At 42.5% G+C, this 15,200-nt stretch overlaps 1 protein-coding gene across 3 annotated transcripts in view; it reads left to right on the top strand.

Moving 5' to 3' along the window:
* Nucleotides 1–11,992, top strand: part of LOC120415908 (neuropeptides capa receptor) — a 148,569-nt gene extending 136,577 nt beyond the window's left edge. For all 3 annotated transcript variants that reach the window (XM_052710221.1, XM_052710220.1, XM_039577553.2), the window contains one exon: nt 9,153–11,992. In XM_052710221.1, coding sequence (XP_052566181.1) covers nt 9,153–9,803 — 651 coding nt within the window. In that variant the 3' untranslated portion in view covers nt 9,804–11,992. The remainder of the gene's footprint in view (nt 1–9,152) is intronic.
* The last annotated feature ends 3,208 nt before the right edge of the window (nt 11,993–15,200 follow it).

The following is a 15,200-nucleotide window of genomic DNA, read 5'->3' as shown; positions in this document are numbered from 1 at the left end:
GGCCAATCCAGTCAAAATGGCCATTTTCATTACCAGTTTCAAAAACCATGAATTTTGATACCCATATTGCCCCAAGTCGTATGGTTCGATTAATGTCCCCCCGGTAGAACCTTCCCGAGGGCACTGGCCACTCCGGGTGTGGCCAATCCAGTCATAATGGCCATTTTCATTACCAGTTTCAAAAACCATGAATTTTGATACCCATATTGCCCCAAGTCGTATGGTTCGATTAATGTCCCCACGGTAGAACCTTCCCGAGGGCACTGGCCACTCCGGGTGTGGCCAATCCAGTCAAAATGCCCATTTCCATTACCAGTTTAAAAAACCATGAATTTTGATACCCATATTGGCCCAAGTTGTATGGTTCGATTAATGTCCCCCCGGTAGAACCTTCCCGAGGGCACTGGCCACTCCGGGTGTGGCCAATCCAGTCATAATGGCCATTTTCATTACCAGTTTCAAAAACCATGAATTTTGATACCCATATTGCCCCAAGTCGTATGGTTCGATTAATGTCCCCACGGTAGAACCTTCCCGAGGGCACTGGCCACTCCGGGTGTGGCCAATCCAGTCAAAATGGCCATTTTCATTACCAGTTTCAAAAACCATGAATTTTGATACCCATATTGCCCCAAGTCGTATGGTTCGATTAATGTCCCCCCGGTAGAACCTTCCCGAGGGCACTGGCCACTCCGGGTGTGGCCAATCCAGTCATAATGGCCATTTTCATTACCAGTTTCAAAAACCATGAATTTTGATACCCATATTGCCCCAAGTCGTATGGTTCGATTAATGTCCCCACGGTAGAACCTTCCCGAGGGCACTGGCCACTCCGGGTGTGGCCAATCCAGTCAAAATGCCCATTTCCATTACCAGTTTAAAAAACCATGAATTTTGATACCCATATTGGCCCAAGTTGTATGGTTCGATTAATGTCCCCCGGTAGAACCTTCCCGAGGGCACTGGCCACTCCGGGTGTGGCCAATCCAGTCATAATGGCCATTTTCATTACCAGTTTCAAAAACCATGAATTTTGATACCCATATTGCCCCAAGTCGTATGGTTCGATTAATGTCCCCACGGTAGAACCTTCCCGAGGGCACTGGCCACTCCGGGTGTGGCCAATCCAGTCATAATGGCCATTTTCATTACCAGTTTCAAAAACCATGAATTTTGATACCCATATTGCCCCAAGTCGTATGGTTCGATTAATGTCCCCACGGTAGAACCTTCCCGAGGGCACTGGCCACTCCGGGTGTGGCCAATCCAGTCAAAATGCCCATTTCCATTACCAGTTTAAAAAACCATGAATTTTGATACCCATATTGCCCCAAGTCGTATGGTTCGATTAATGTCCCCACGGTATAACCTTCCCGAGGGCACTGGCCACTCCGGGTGTGGCCAATCCAGTCAAAATGCCCATTTCCATTACCAGTTTAAAAAACCATGAATTTTGATACCCATATTGCCCCAAGTCGTATGGTTCGATTAATGTCCCCCCGGTAGAACCTTCCCGAGGGCACTGGCCACTCCGGGTGTGGCCAATATCCTATAAATGTGGTCCCAAGCCCATTGCCCCAAATCATTCTGGTCCGGTGACTGTCCTTACAATCTTCATAAGAACAGAATTCCTCCCAATTTAGTGCACAAACTGTGTCTTTCAATGTGTGCGTGTGTGTGTGTGTGAGCAATAAAATTACCACCGTGGATCCGCTTTTGTCGAAACCTCGTAAGGCACTGAATTATTCTGAGGCTATCTGTTAGCTTAAATAGTTCGCATGAAATGTGGCAACATGGTGCAAATTTTGCCTCCTCTCCTGTTTACGTGGAACTGTCACGCGAGAATGTTGCACCACTGTTGCCACATTTCATGCGAACTATTTAAGCTAACAGATAGCCTCAGAATAATTCAGTGCCTTACGAGGTTTCGACAAAAGCGGATCCACGGTGGTAATTTTATTGCTCACACACACACACACGCACACATTGAAAGACACAGTTTGTGCACTAAATTGGGAGGAATTCTGTTCTTATGAAGATTGTAAGGACAGTCACCGGACCAGAATGATTTGGGGCAATGGGCTTGGGACCACATTTATAGGATATTGGCCACACCCGGAGTGGCCAGTGCCCTCGGGAAGGTTCTACCGGGAGGACATTAATCGAACCATACGACTTGGGGCAATATGGGTATCAAAATTCATGGTTTTTGAAACTGGTAATGGAAATGGGCATTTTGACTGGATTGGCCACACCCGGAGTGGCCAGTGCCCTCGGGAAGGTTCTACCGGGGGGACATTAATCGAACCATACGACTTGGGGCAATATGGGTATCAAAATTCATGGTTTTTGAAACTGGTAATGAAAATGGTCATTTTGACTGGATTGGCCACACCCGGAGTGGCCAGTGCCCTCGGGAAGGTTCTACCGGGGGGACATTAATCGAACCATACGACTTGGGCCAATATGGGTATCAAAATTCATGATTTTTGAAACTGGTAATGAAAATGGCCATTTTGACTGGATTGGCCACACCCGGAGTGGCCAGTGCCCTCGGGAAGGTTCTACCGGGGGGACATTAATCGAACCATACGACTTGGGGCAATATGGGTATCAAAATTCATGGTTTTTGAAACTGGTAATGGAAATGGGCATTTTGACTGGATTGGCCACACCCGGAGTGGCCAGTGCCCTCGGGAAGGTTCTACCGGGGGGACATTAATCGAACCATACGACTTGGGGCAATATGGGTATCAAAATTCATGGTTTTTGAAACTGGTAATGAAAATGGGCATTTTGACTGGATTGGCCACACCCGGAGTGGCCAGTGCCCTCGGGAAGGTTCTACCGGGGGGACATTAATCGAACCATACGACTTGGGGCAATATGGGTATCAAAATTCTTGGTTTTTTAAACTTGTAATGAAAATGGCCATTTTGACCGGATTGGCCACACCCGGAGTGGTCAGTGCCCTCGGGAAGGTTCTACCGTGGGGACATTAATCGAACTTGGGGCAATATGGGTATCAAAATTCATGGTTTTTGAAACTGGTAATGAAAATGGCCATTTTGACTGGATTGGCCACACCCGGAGTGGCCAGTGGCCTCGGGAAGGTTCTACCGGGGGGACATTAATCAAACCATACGACTTGGGGCAATATGGGTATCAAAATTCATGGTTTTTGAAACTGGTAATGAAAATGGCCATTTTGACTGGATTGGCCACACCCGGAGTGGCCAGTGCCCTCGGGAAGGTTCTACCGGGGGGACATTAATCGAACCATACGACTTGGGGCAATATGGGTATCAAAATTCATGGTTTTTGAAACTGGTAATGAAAATGGCCATTTTGACTGGATTGGCCACACCCGGAGTGGCCAGTGCCCTCGGGAAGGTTCTACCGGGGGGACATAAATCGAACCATACGACTTGGGGCAATATGGGTATCAAAATTCATGGTTTTTGAAACTGGTAATGGAAATGGGCATTTTGACTGGATTGGCCACACCCGGAGTGGCCAGTGCCCTCGGGAAGGTTCTACCGGGGGGACATTAATCGAACCATACGACTTGGGGCAATATGGGTATCAAAATTCATGGTTTTTGAAACTGGTAATGAAAATGGGCATTTTGACTGGATTGGCCACACCCGGAGTGGCCAGTGCCCTCGGGAAGGTTCTACCGGGGGGACATAAATCGAACCATACGACTTGGGGCAATATGGGTATCAAAATTCATGGTTTTTGAAACTGGTAATGAAAATGGGCATTTTGACTGGATTGGCCACACCCGGAGTGGCCAGTGCCCTCGGGAAGGTTCTACCGGGGGGACATTAATCGAACCATACGACTTGGGGCAATATGGGTATCAAAATTCATGGGTTTTGAAACTTGTAATGAAAATGGCCATTTTGACCGGATTGGCCACACCCGGAGTGGTAATACCCATATTGCCCTAAGTCGTATGGTTCGATTAATGTCCCCACGGTAGAACCTTCCCGAGGGCACTGGCCACTCCGGGTGTGGCCAATCCGGTCAAAATTGCCATTTTCATTACAAGTTTCAAAAACCATGAATTTTGATACCCATATTGCCCCAAGTCGTATGGTTCGATTAATGTCCCCCCCCGGTAGAACCTTCCCCAGGGCAATTGCCACTCCGGGTGTGGCCAATCCGGTCAAAATGGCCATTTTCATTACCAGTTTAAAAAACCATGAATTTTGATACCCATATTGCCCCAAGTCGTATGGTTCGATTAATGTCCCCACGGTAGAACCTTCCCGAGGGCACTGACCACTCCAGGTGTGGCCAATCCGGTCAAAATGGCCATTTTCATTACAAGTTTCAAAAACCATGAATTTTGATACCCATATTGCCCCAAGTCGTATGGTTCGATTAATTTCCCCCCGGTAGAACCTTCCCGAGGGCACTAGCCACTCCGGGTGTGGCCAATCCAGTCAAAATGGCCATTTTCATTACCAGTTTCAAAAACCATGAATTTTGATACCTATATTGCCCCAAGTCGTATGGGGACACGGTAGAACCTTCCCGAGGGCACTGGCCACTCCGGGTGTTACCGATTCGGTCAAAATGGCCATTTTCATTACCGGTTTCAAAAACCATGAATTTCGATACGGGACCATCCATAAACCACGTGGACACTTTTTTGGGAATCTTTTAAACCCCCCCCCCCTCCCCTCGTGGACAATTGTCCATACAAAAAAAAAATTGTATGGATCGTGGACAATCGCCATAACCCCCCCCCCCACCTAAAGTGTCCACGTGGTTTATGGATGGTTCCTACCCATATTGCCCCAAGTCGTATGGTTCCGTAAATGTCCTCCCGGTAGAACCTTCCCTCAGGGCACTGGCCACTCCGGGTGTGGCAGATCCTGCCAAAATGGCCATTTTCATTATCAGTATCAAAAACCATGAATTTTGATACCCATATTGCCCAAATTTGTATGGTTCCGTAAATGTCCTCCCGGTAGAACCTTCCCTCAGGGCAATAGCCACTCCGGGTGTGGCCAATCCTGCCAAAATGGCCATTTTCATCACCAGTATCAAAAACCATGAATTTTGATACGCATATTGCCCCAAGTCGTATGGTTCCGTAAATGTCCTCCCGGTAGAACCTTCCCTCAGGGCACTGGCCACTCCGGGTGTGGCCAATTCTGCCAAAATGGCCATTTTCATCACCAGTATCAAAAACCATGAATTTTGATACCCATATTGCCCAAATTTGTATGGTTCCGTAAATGTCCTCCCGGTAGAACCTTCCCTCAGGGCAATGGCCACTCCGGGTGTGGCCAATCCTGCCAAAATGGTCATTTTCATTACCAGTATCAAAAACCATGAATTTTGATACCCATATTGCCCAAATTTGTATGGTTCCGTAAATGTCCTCCCGGTAGAACCTTCCCTCAGGGCAATGGTCACTCCGTGTGTGGCCAATTCTGCCAAAATGGCCATTTTCATCACCAGTATCAAAAACCATGAATTTTGATACGCATATTGCCCCAAGTCGTATGGTTCCGTAAATGTCCTCCCGGTAGAACCTTCCCTCAGGGCACTGGCCACTCCGGGTGTGGCCAATCCTGCCAAAATGGCCATTTTCATTACCAGTATCAAAAACCATGAATTTTGATACCCATATTGCCCAAATTTGTATGGTTCCGTAAATGTCCTCCCGGTAGAACCTTCCCTCAGGGCAATAGCCACTCCGGGTGTGGCCAATCCTGCCAAAATGGCCATTTTCATCACCAGTATCAAAAACCATGAATTTTGATACGCATATTGCCCCAAGTCGTATGGTTCCGTAAATGTCCTCCCGGTAGAACCTTCCCTCAGGGCACTGGCCACTCCGGGTGTGGCCAATTCTGCCAAAATGGCCATTTTCATCACCAGTATCAAAAACCATGAATTTTGATACCCATATTGCCCAAATTTGTATGGTTCCGTAAATGTCCTCCCGGTAGAACCTTCCCTCAGGGCAATGGCCACTCCGGGTGTGGCCAATCCTGCCAAAATGGTCATTTTCATTACCAGTATCAAAAACCATGAATTTTGATACCCATATTGCCCAAATTTGTATGGTTCCGTAAATGTCCTCCCGGTAGAATATTCCCTCACGGCAATGGCCACTCCGGGTGTGGCCAATCCTGCCAAAATGGCCATTTTCATCACCAGTATCAAAAACCATGAATTTTGATACGCATATTGCCCCAAGTCGTATGGTTCCGTAAATGTCCTCCCGGTAGAACCTTCCCTCAGGGCACTGGCCACTCCGGGTGTGGCCAATTCTGCCAAAATGGCCATTTTCATCACCAGTATCAAAAACCATGAATTTTGATACCCATATTGCCCAAATTTGTATGGTTCCGTAAATGTCCTCCCGGTAGAACCTTCCCTCAGGGCAATGGCCACTCCGGATGTGGCCAATCCTGCCAAAATGGTCATTTTCATTACCAGTATCAAAAACCATGAATTTTGATACCCATATTGCCCAAATTTGTATGGTTCCGTAAATGTCCTCCCGGTAGAACCTTCCCTCAGGGCAATGGCCACTCCGGGTGTGGCCAATCCTGCCAAAATGGTCATTTTCATTACCAGTATCAAAAACCATGAATTTTGATACCCATATTGCCCAAATTTGTATGGTTCCGTAAATGTCCTCCCGGTAGAACCTTTCCTCAGGGCACTGGCCACTCCGGGTGTGGCCAATCCTGCCAAAATGGTCATTTTCATTACCAGTATCAAAAACCTTGAATTTTGATACCCATATTGCCCAAATTTGTATGGTTCCGTAAATGTCCTCCCGGTAGAACCTTCCCACAGGGCACTGGCCACTCCGGGTGTGGCCGATATCCTACCAAATTGTTCCCAATAATTTCGGTATTCCGGTGACCGTTCTGGCTACCGTCAATAACTTCTTGGACCTCCTCTCAAGTTCGTGCACCACCTGCGTGTGTGTGTGTGTGAGCAATAAAATTCCCAACGTAAGGTCCGTCTTTGATGAAAGTCTGATGGACACTAAATCCTCCAGAGGCTAATTTTTAGCTTAAATAGTTTTCACGGCATCTACGCAACAGAAACAGAATGTCACGCCGAGGGCTTGCGACGGTAACGCTACATTTTCGAAAAATTTTGCATTGACACCGCAGATAGAGCTTTAAGACAAAGTCCTTTGTCAAAAATTGTAAAATACTTTTCGATTAGAAATTCGATTTTACATAAAAAAATGAGGTCAAAAAAATTTAAGAAAAAGATTTTTTTTACAAAAATCACACCGTCATCAGGGGTGACATTGGGTCTGGGGGGTGAGATTGAGTCATACAAATGTCAACATTTTTGGATGACCCAATCTTACCCCACAGACCCAATGTCACCCTAGACGACGGTATTTAAAAAAAATCATAACTCGTCGGCAAAATTTTGCTCCATGCTTCTGAATGGCTTAAAAAAATGCGGGGGTTTGTTTCCAATAACATACAACAAAATTTCAAAAATTAAAAATACTACGCAAGCTTTGAAATTTGGAATTTTTCAACTAACATTTGCGAAAAAATGTTCAAAAATGTAACATTTTGTATTTTTGGCCACCAACTAACCCATAGTGGGTACCTAAGCCCCGCCCTAACGAACGTTTGCATCAATCGAATTCAAACGTTATTTAGAACTTCCGAACCCTAAGATTTAAAAAAAAAAGTGTCCACGTGGTTTATAGCACTTCATCGCTAAAACTAGCGAATAAGTGAAAATAAAGGTTTCGGTCGTTCAAAACCTCATAGTGCTATGAAAAAAACATACTTTCTGTTCAAAACAAATTGATTTGGTGCCTTTTCCAAATCATGGCCTTGGTCAAGTGCTATTGAATGCCGTTGCACGTCTGGTTGAGACAGGTTTGCCTGTTAAGGAATTTCTTTATCATTTTGCCATAATTGACAAATATCAACAAAAAAAATCAAGTAGAAAACATTCATGGTAGTTTCTATTCAACAAATTAGTTTTTATTCCACCACTACCACCACCACTAACACTTAGATTTTTCAGCGATCTCAATTATTTTCTATTCAATCAGCTAAGTATTTTTAATCACTAAATCAGGAACGCGTTACTCGATAATATTGTAACAGAAATTGCCCTGTATTTAACAAAAATTGCCCACTATTTAATTTACTGAGTACTCAGCTGATAACCTTTTGCTTTAATTAATGCGCAGTAAAATTTTACCGTATCTCTTCGTTGAAACTTAGGTATATCATTTTGAAGCTGTCATTAAATCGAACTGCACATTGTTCGCAAAACTTATGTGAACGACTAAAATCCAGATAAATTTAATAAAAATGAAAAGATATAGACATTTTTCCCACGTGCACCTCATTTGACTCAGCATTTTGGCGTTCAATTAAAGCTTTAAAATGGGTTTTCCACTGATTCTGAATTAGCTTCATAAGAAGAGAGCAAACAGTTTAATTTGATAGGTTTTTCAAAATACTTTGTTTGTAACAGGCTTTTTTCAGGTCTTGACTTTCGCTTAAAATATCGCTATCTACAATCTTTTCAAGGCAATTTCTCAAAAAATATTGCAGGCATCAACGAAATACAAAGCATATTGCCTGCGGGGAAAATTGAAGTAAAGTATAATAATTAACTTAAGAACATGCTGTTATTTTATATCCATTTGTGTTAACACACTGTGCACAATATCAAGGGGTGTAATAACTGTTTAACTTACTGTTAGTTTATGTTGGCCTCGCCATACATATCAAAATGATCGTGCGTCTCCTTCAAACAATTCTGCCCCGAGCTGTTCAATGAAGACGCAAGGTGTTGCAACCTTCGCAACGTTATTTGCGCAATATTGATAATTTTAGGTTGGGGAAATATACCCGTTAAATGTTTTTCCTGAAATAAACTCGAACTGCAAATATTTCCAACATAAACTCCAAAGGTCAACTTGTGGCCAACACCACCCCCTTCCGGTACAAACCTCTCAATATTGATCCCACCACTAATCCCACAAAGCCGTCCAACAAACACTTCGTCTACTGCTCGTGCTGCTGCCCGGCGAACTGTTTGCGCAATGTATAAACACATTTCCCCCACCGCCCTGTTCTAACTACCGCTCTCTGTCTCTCCTCTCCCTCTCTTAGCTCGGTCGCCTTCCGGGAAGCCGGCGGTCACTCTCCCCCAACCTGACCACCGACGTGGTGGTGATGCTGGAAAACAACCTGTCCGGCCGGCCACGCTGCTTCACCACCACGTCCACGACGTCGACGCTGGCCGCGACCACCACCGAAAGCAGTCTCAAGGTGCCCCTGATTAGCATCAACGGTCCTATTTCAACGGGAGTTGCTGGGTCCGAGACCACCACCACCACCACGAACGACGTCAACGGCATCAACGGAGTCAACGTCAACAGTATCAACCGAAGTATTAGCAGGGAAAACAATCACTCGACAGCTTCGACGCCGCTGGCCTCGTCCCAGGCCTCGTCCAACCTGTCCATCGATGAGCTTAACCAAACCACCGCCGCAAGTAAACAACACCAGCTGAGACTGCTCTCGGAGGAGGAGTCATCGGCGTCCCAGACCGGGGAGGACAATGCCAATTGTCGACATCATCCCCAGCTGAATCTTCATCTTCATCATCACCAGCAGCAGCAGCTGCCGAGCAGCCATCAATTAATTAACGGTTATGATAGCGACGATGATGATAAGAGGAGGAGGAGCAGTAGCAGTCCCACCCCCACAGTCGGAGACATTCCGTGCCGGAACGGTCCGAAACGGGAGACCTGCATTTAACAGCTGGCATCACCACTTCGTGGTGGCGACAACGTCCGTTGGCGGTAAACCGCTAGAGCACAAATAAGTGGTCCACCAAAAGCGGGTGGTACTGCTTTGTAACTATAGCTAGCTGGGAAGAGAAAATGAGAGATCCATTTGTTCATTTGACCGCAGAAGTGAATCGGAAAAGTTGGGAGAGCTTGTTTGGGCGACAAGCTTTCCCAGCGTTGGACAGGGTTGGTATGGTACCGTAACACATCTTAGAAGAAATTGAGATTTTCTGAATCAACAATTTTCCTTTTTTGCTATAAAACTTGTTCTACAGAAAATGCCTATAACTCTGAAGATATTTTGAATTCTGTTTCAAAAACAATTAGAACTTGTTACTTTAAAAATAATTTAAGCTGTTCTTAGTCAACATTGTCAATACAATACAACTCTTATCTTAACAACCAGCGGTCTGATTAAAGGAGGTATCCGACTATGACAAACAAACAAACAAACTCGCACTTTTTGACAGTTGGCTTGCTTTGTTTGTTTGCCTGCATTTGTTTGCAAAAACTTCAGCCTGCATACATTTTTCTTTGTTTGCGAGTTTGCCGCAAACAAGTTTGCGAGTTTGGCAAACTGTCAAACACGAAAAAGTGCAAGTTTGTTTGATTGTTTGTTTGACATAGTCTAATACACTGCCTCTCTTATCGAGTAGGTCCCATATGTAAAAACAGCAAGCCGAGAAAAACGCTTGTCAAATTTGTCCCACCCATAAGGCTACGTGTTAGAATTTCAAGAAAAAGTGAATTTTCTCCTGTTTTCTAGAACAAAGTACTAAATTTCCAAAAAAGTGTCCACGTGGTTTGTGGATGGTCCCGAACTGGAATTTTAGTTTGCTGTATGTGCACACTGGGTTGGAAACTTTTTGCAGGCCTGAACCTGAACCTCTGGGACCATGTATGTCACTCAAAAATCAGCTTAAAATTGGTTGTGTTAAAATTGAAATATCTTTTGACAATCAAAACGGATTTTCAAAGTTCACAAAGAGTTTTAAAGGTAAGAGATTTCTCTACAAATTTGTTAACAATAATACATTTTAAGGATCAATCCACCTAGAAGGCCATGTCAGTAAAAAATCCAAACCAAAAATTAAAAACCTTAAGATTTTCAAAAACGCTATTTTCATTCTGATTCAGGCCGGTAAAACACAACATTCTACGTATAAAACTCAGATGAGGTATCTCGGTTTATAATATTTTGCTTCAGTCACGCCGTGTTGTGGCATTGGGGAATTGGTCTGGGGAATTCGAGGAGGCAAATGCTCGAATCGAAATGACCTCGGTTTTTTTTATGAAAAATTCTAAACATTTTATTCTAATGTTTATACACATCTAATTTTTGATTTATGTGTAAATATTTTCACAGTATGATTTGTTGAAATAATTGCCAGATTTTCTAGAGAATGGCTTAAACTGAACTAAATCTTATGCTTAAAGTACAAAACATGCTAAAAATAATAGAAAACGAAAACACAAACAAATTAAACGTTGAGACCAAAAACAGAGTTTTTCAATATCAAAATTAAAAAATCTGGGCCAGCACCTGTCAACCCTGCTTGTTTCTACCTGTACATACCACTCTATTAAAACGGACACTCGATCTCTTTTCAATAAACCCAGCTAAGTTTACCGCCGGACCCTTGCCATCCTCACAAAACACCGAATCTCCCATTCTCGTTCGTAGCGATTTTGGCCACTTTACTGTAAAAAGCTAAACAAACACACACACAAAAAGAGCGAGAGAGAAACGGCGAAAGAACTGAAAATGGCTTCGCAGTGGTCCTTCGAAGAAATTTCGCTTCTCCACCGCAAACCATTTGCTAGAATCTCGTTTTAAGAAGAAGAAAACAAAACGTAAGCGAGAGAGTAGTCTGCTACCCAAATAGCGATTAATATTAATATATTTTTCCCACGTTTCGGGGAAAGCGAATTGCAGCATGTATAGTTAGAAAACCCCACCCACCCTCGTGTGGTGGGCCAGCTTAAAAAAGCGCGTGCAAGCCAAAACAGAAAGATACAAAAATTGTGAACCAAAACTGAAGCAACACAAATATAATAATGCAAAGAATTAGATAAAATGTTACCATTTAAGAGGACCGTTTTATATGGAAGCTTTTCTTGGCTGTTGAAAATAGATTTATGATTATTGTACGAAAAGGTATGAGTTTGAATTGCAAGTGATGACATATCCCTCTCCGATTTTCGTTAATAATAGAGAAAAAACCAAATAGTGGATCTAAAAATCCCTATTCTCCCAGTAGACGCATGGTATAGGGGAAATATACCCTTTCTAATCAAACACCTATCTTCGTCTTATGGAGAGTTTGATGCTCGAATAAATATATCATAATTTCTATTTTGCGAGACCATTTCTCATCATTTTGGTGGCACACACATCCACACGCAAGATCAGAGGTTAACTGCTTAACGAAAGTCGCCATCAATATCATTTCACTTGCGCTAACGATTTCAAAGCGCTTAAGATATAAAATTGCTTCCAACTACCGGCAACATGTTCTTTTGACCGTAACTTAGTCACTCACTTGAAAAATAATCCCGAAACATGTAAATAATTAGCAAGCGCTATCAAAAAAACAAACGCGCTAAGTCTTTTGACGTTTCAATTTTGACCATCCATTCTAATCGAAGGCTGAAGAAAACCGAGCGAGAAGCGAAGGCAAATAAAGAACAAAGGGTGGCCACCAACACCACCAGCAGCGCTTGTGGTGTTGCCAGGAAACTTTCTCTAAAAATGCTACTTTTCGTGAGTGTTCGCTCAAAATTTCATCAATTTTGGCAGTACGAAGCAGACCCAAACGAGCGTTGGAAGAAAAAAGAACTAAGCTGAAAATACAAAAATGGGCGTGGCCCGAGGCGTGGCCCAATGCACACGACTGATTAGAATGCGTTTTTGAAATTTTTTTTTTAAATGCTTGTAAAAGGAATAGCATAACTTTTAATAAAAGTGAAAATAAACAGAAATGTTCACAAAAAGTTGCTCTACTCGTTGGTGTACTTGGTTTCACTGAATTTCAAGGAACACTCCAGATTATCCAGCAACATTCAAACAAGACCGCTTATTAGGCTTAAAATGGGTTTATTTCCCCTATTTAAGGTTCACTCAACTCGCATAAAAGAGTATGCGTCTCCACAGAAAAAAAAAACCTTTTCCTTCGCTTTTATTTCGTCAAATCATACGTTTTTGGAAAACCTAATGATTGCATAACAACAGAACTAGTGGAAAACGCATTTAAAAACACTTTTTTCAGCCAAATGTTGAAAATAGGGATTTTTATTCAGATTTTTATATTTTTTTATTTGTTTGCCCCTCCCCCGAGACCTCGTCTAGAGCCGAGGAACAAAAACTTTGAAAAATATTTGCATTGGCCTAAATTTAAGTTAATTTTCAATAATTGCTTCAATGAATTTTGATTTTATTATTACAAGTGGATTTTTTTTTTCAGATTAACGCACGGAATCAAATACTGAATCATGATAAATTTTATTTAAACTTGTTAACAAATTTGATATTTTCAAAACCTACAAAATTTGATCGATTGATCTGAATAATTTGATTGTATTAGCAAAAAACTTTCCCGGATAGGAGCGGCGTGGCTGACTGGTTACGGTGTTTGCTTTGTAAGCGAATGGTCCTGGGTTCGATTCCCATCTGCTCCCAACGAGAAAGTATAGGAAATATAAATCTTGAAACTCTGAACATGAACGAAAAATCAAAGTCGCTCGAGTAGGGGTTCTATCCCCCGTCCTTTGGATTGGTAAGCAAAAATGCTAACCACTAGGCCATCACGACTTGGTGAGCAATGACTGGATTTAGGAATACTGTTACTACCAACTATTTACGCGCTGGGTCCTTGTCCATTAGGTTTTACGCCGACTCGATTTTTAGGTTAGAAATTTGACAGTTTGGCTGCACTGTTTACATTTTTTGCACGTTTGTCTAAGTAAAAATGTGTGTGCGTGTGCGCTCGTGACGTCACGCTGTAAAACCTAATTTGACAAGGTGGGTCCTTGTCCATTTGACAAGGGTTCGGATTGGGTTCGGATGTTCTAAATAACGTTTGAATCCGATTGGTGCAAACGTTCTTCAGGGCGGGGCTTGTCGATAAAAGCTGAGGTATCTCGCGCTCGGCTAGCCAGCGTAGAAATGGGTCACCGAAGCTCGGCAGAGCTAACACCTTCCAAATGCCTATACGAGTTATTTGCATGTATAGAATGTTAAAATCTAAAAATACATGGAAACAACTCAATTTGTAAGAAGCGACCGCGTGGTCCCGTTTGGTTGGTGGCACATAAAAAAATATTTAGCAGATTTGACAATGGATTCTATTTCAGTGTAGCTAGAAAAAAGCATCTTTTTGCTGTACTGTACATCGGAATTTCACAAAATTCAAAAATTTTCGGCCCGATGTTGAAGGGGGGGGGGGGGGGGACATAAACTTTGAAAAATATTTGCAGCGGCCTAATAAGATCTACAAATTTGGTTGAAAATATGAAGCTAGGAAACTATAATTCATTTTTATTGATTTGCACAGCGTTTTACAGAACCATTTTTCTTTTTTTCCTTTTTTTAAGTTATTTTTTGTATTGAAATTTAGTTTTAAAACTGGTATATTTTGTGTTTTATTGATTTATTTTTAATTTCTTAAGAGCCTAAAGTTGGTGAAAAAAACGTTTTTCATACAAAAATGACTTTTTTAAATCGCTAATAACTTTTCAGGGTCGACTTTTACAGCTTTGGTATGTTCTACAAAGTTGTATATCATTAAATTTCCAATAAGAATCTCACTTTTGGGAATATTTGGATGGAAGTAGCGCACCCTGCAGACCAAACCGTAAGAAAATTGGGTTTTACATACATTTTTTTCGAATTTTTCCATACAAACTTCACCTCCGAGTATCAATGGGTAAATGTTGACCGATTTTGCTCATAATTGGCTCAGAGTCCTAAAATAGGTCAAGGAACAATATTCAGCTTGTGGAGCGAGGTTTTGAGAAAAAGTCCCATATTCTGGGCACCCTAGTATACATATAAAACTAGCATCTGGCCATTTCAATTGGAATTATGGGCACGCAGATATAAGCTAATTGCATTATTCATAACTGAAAACTGAATATTTTTTTCAGTGTAGTTCAGTGAATGGTAGTAACCTGGATAGTAAATTAGCTTAAATCATAAAAAAACGAGTTATTTCGAAAAGTGGTCAAAGACCTCGTCAAAGACAATCTTATGGGAAATTGGACGAGCTTTCCGGTAAAAATATTTACGAGACTGAAAAATCAAGTCTGTCTCATAGAAATAGTCAAAAACTACAAAAAAACATTTTTTTCAACATCTTCATTTAAA

This window comes from Culex pipiens, chromosome 3, assembly GCF_016801865.2.
Source record: "Culex pipiens pallens isolate TS chromosome 3, TS_CPP_V2, whole genome shotgun sequence".
Taxonomy (NCBI): Eukaryota; Metazoa; Arthropoda; class Insecta; order Diptera; family Culicidae; genus Culex; species Culex pipiens.
Note: the sequence above shows the minus strand (reverse complement) of the source record. Positions and strands in the feature narration are given on the sequence as shown.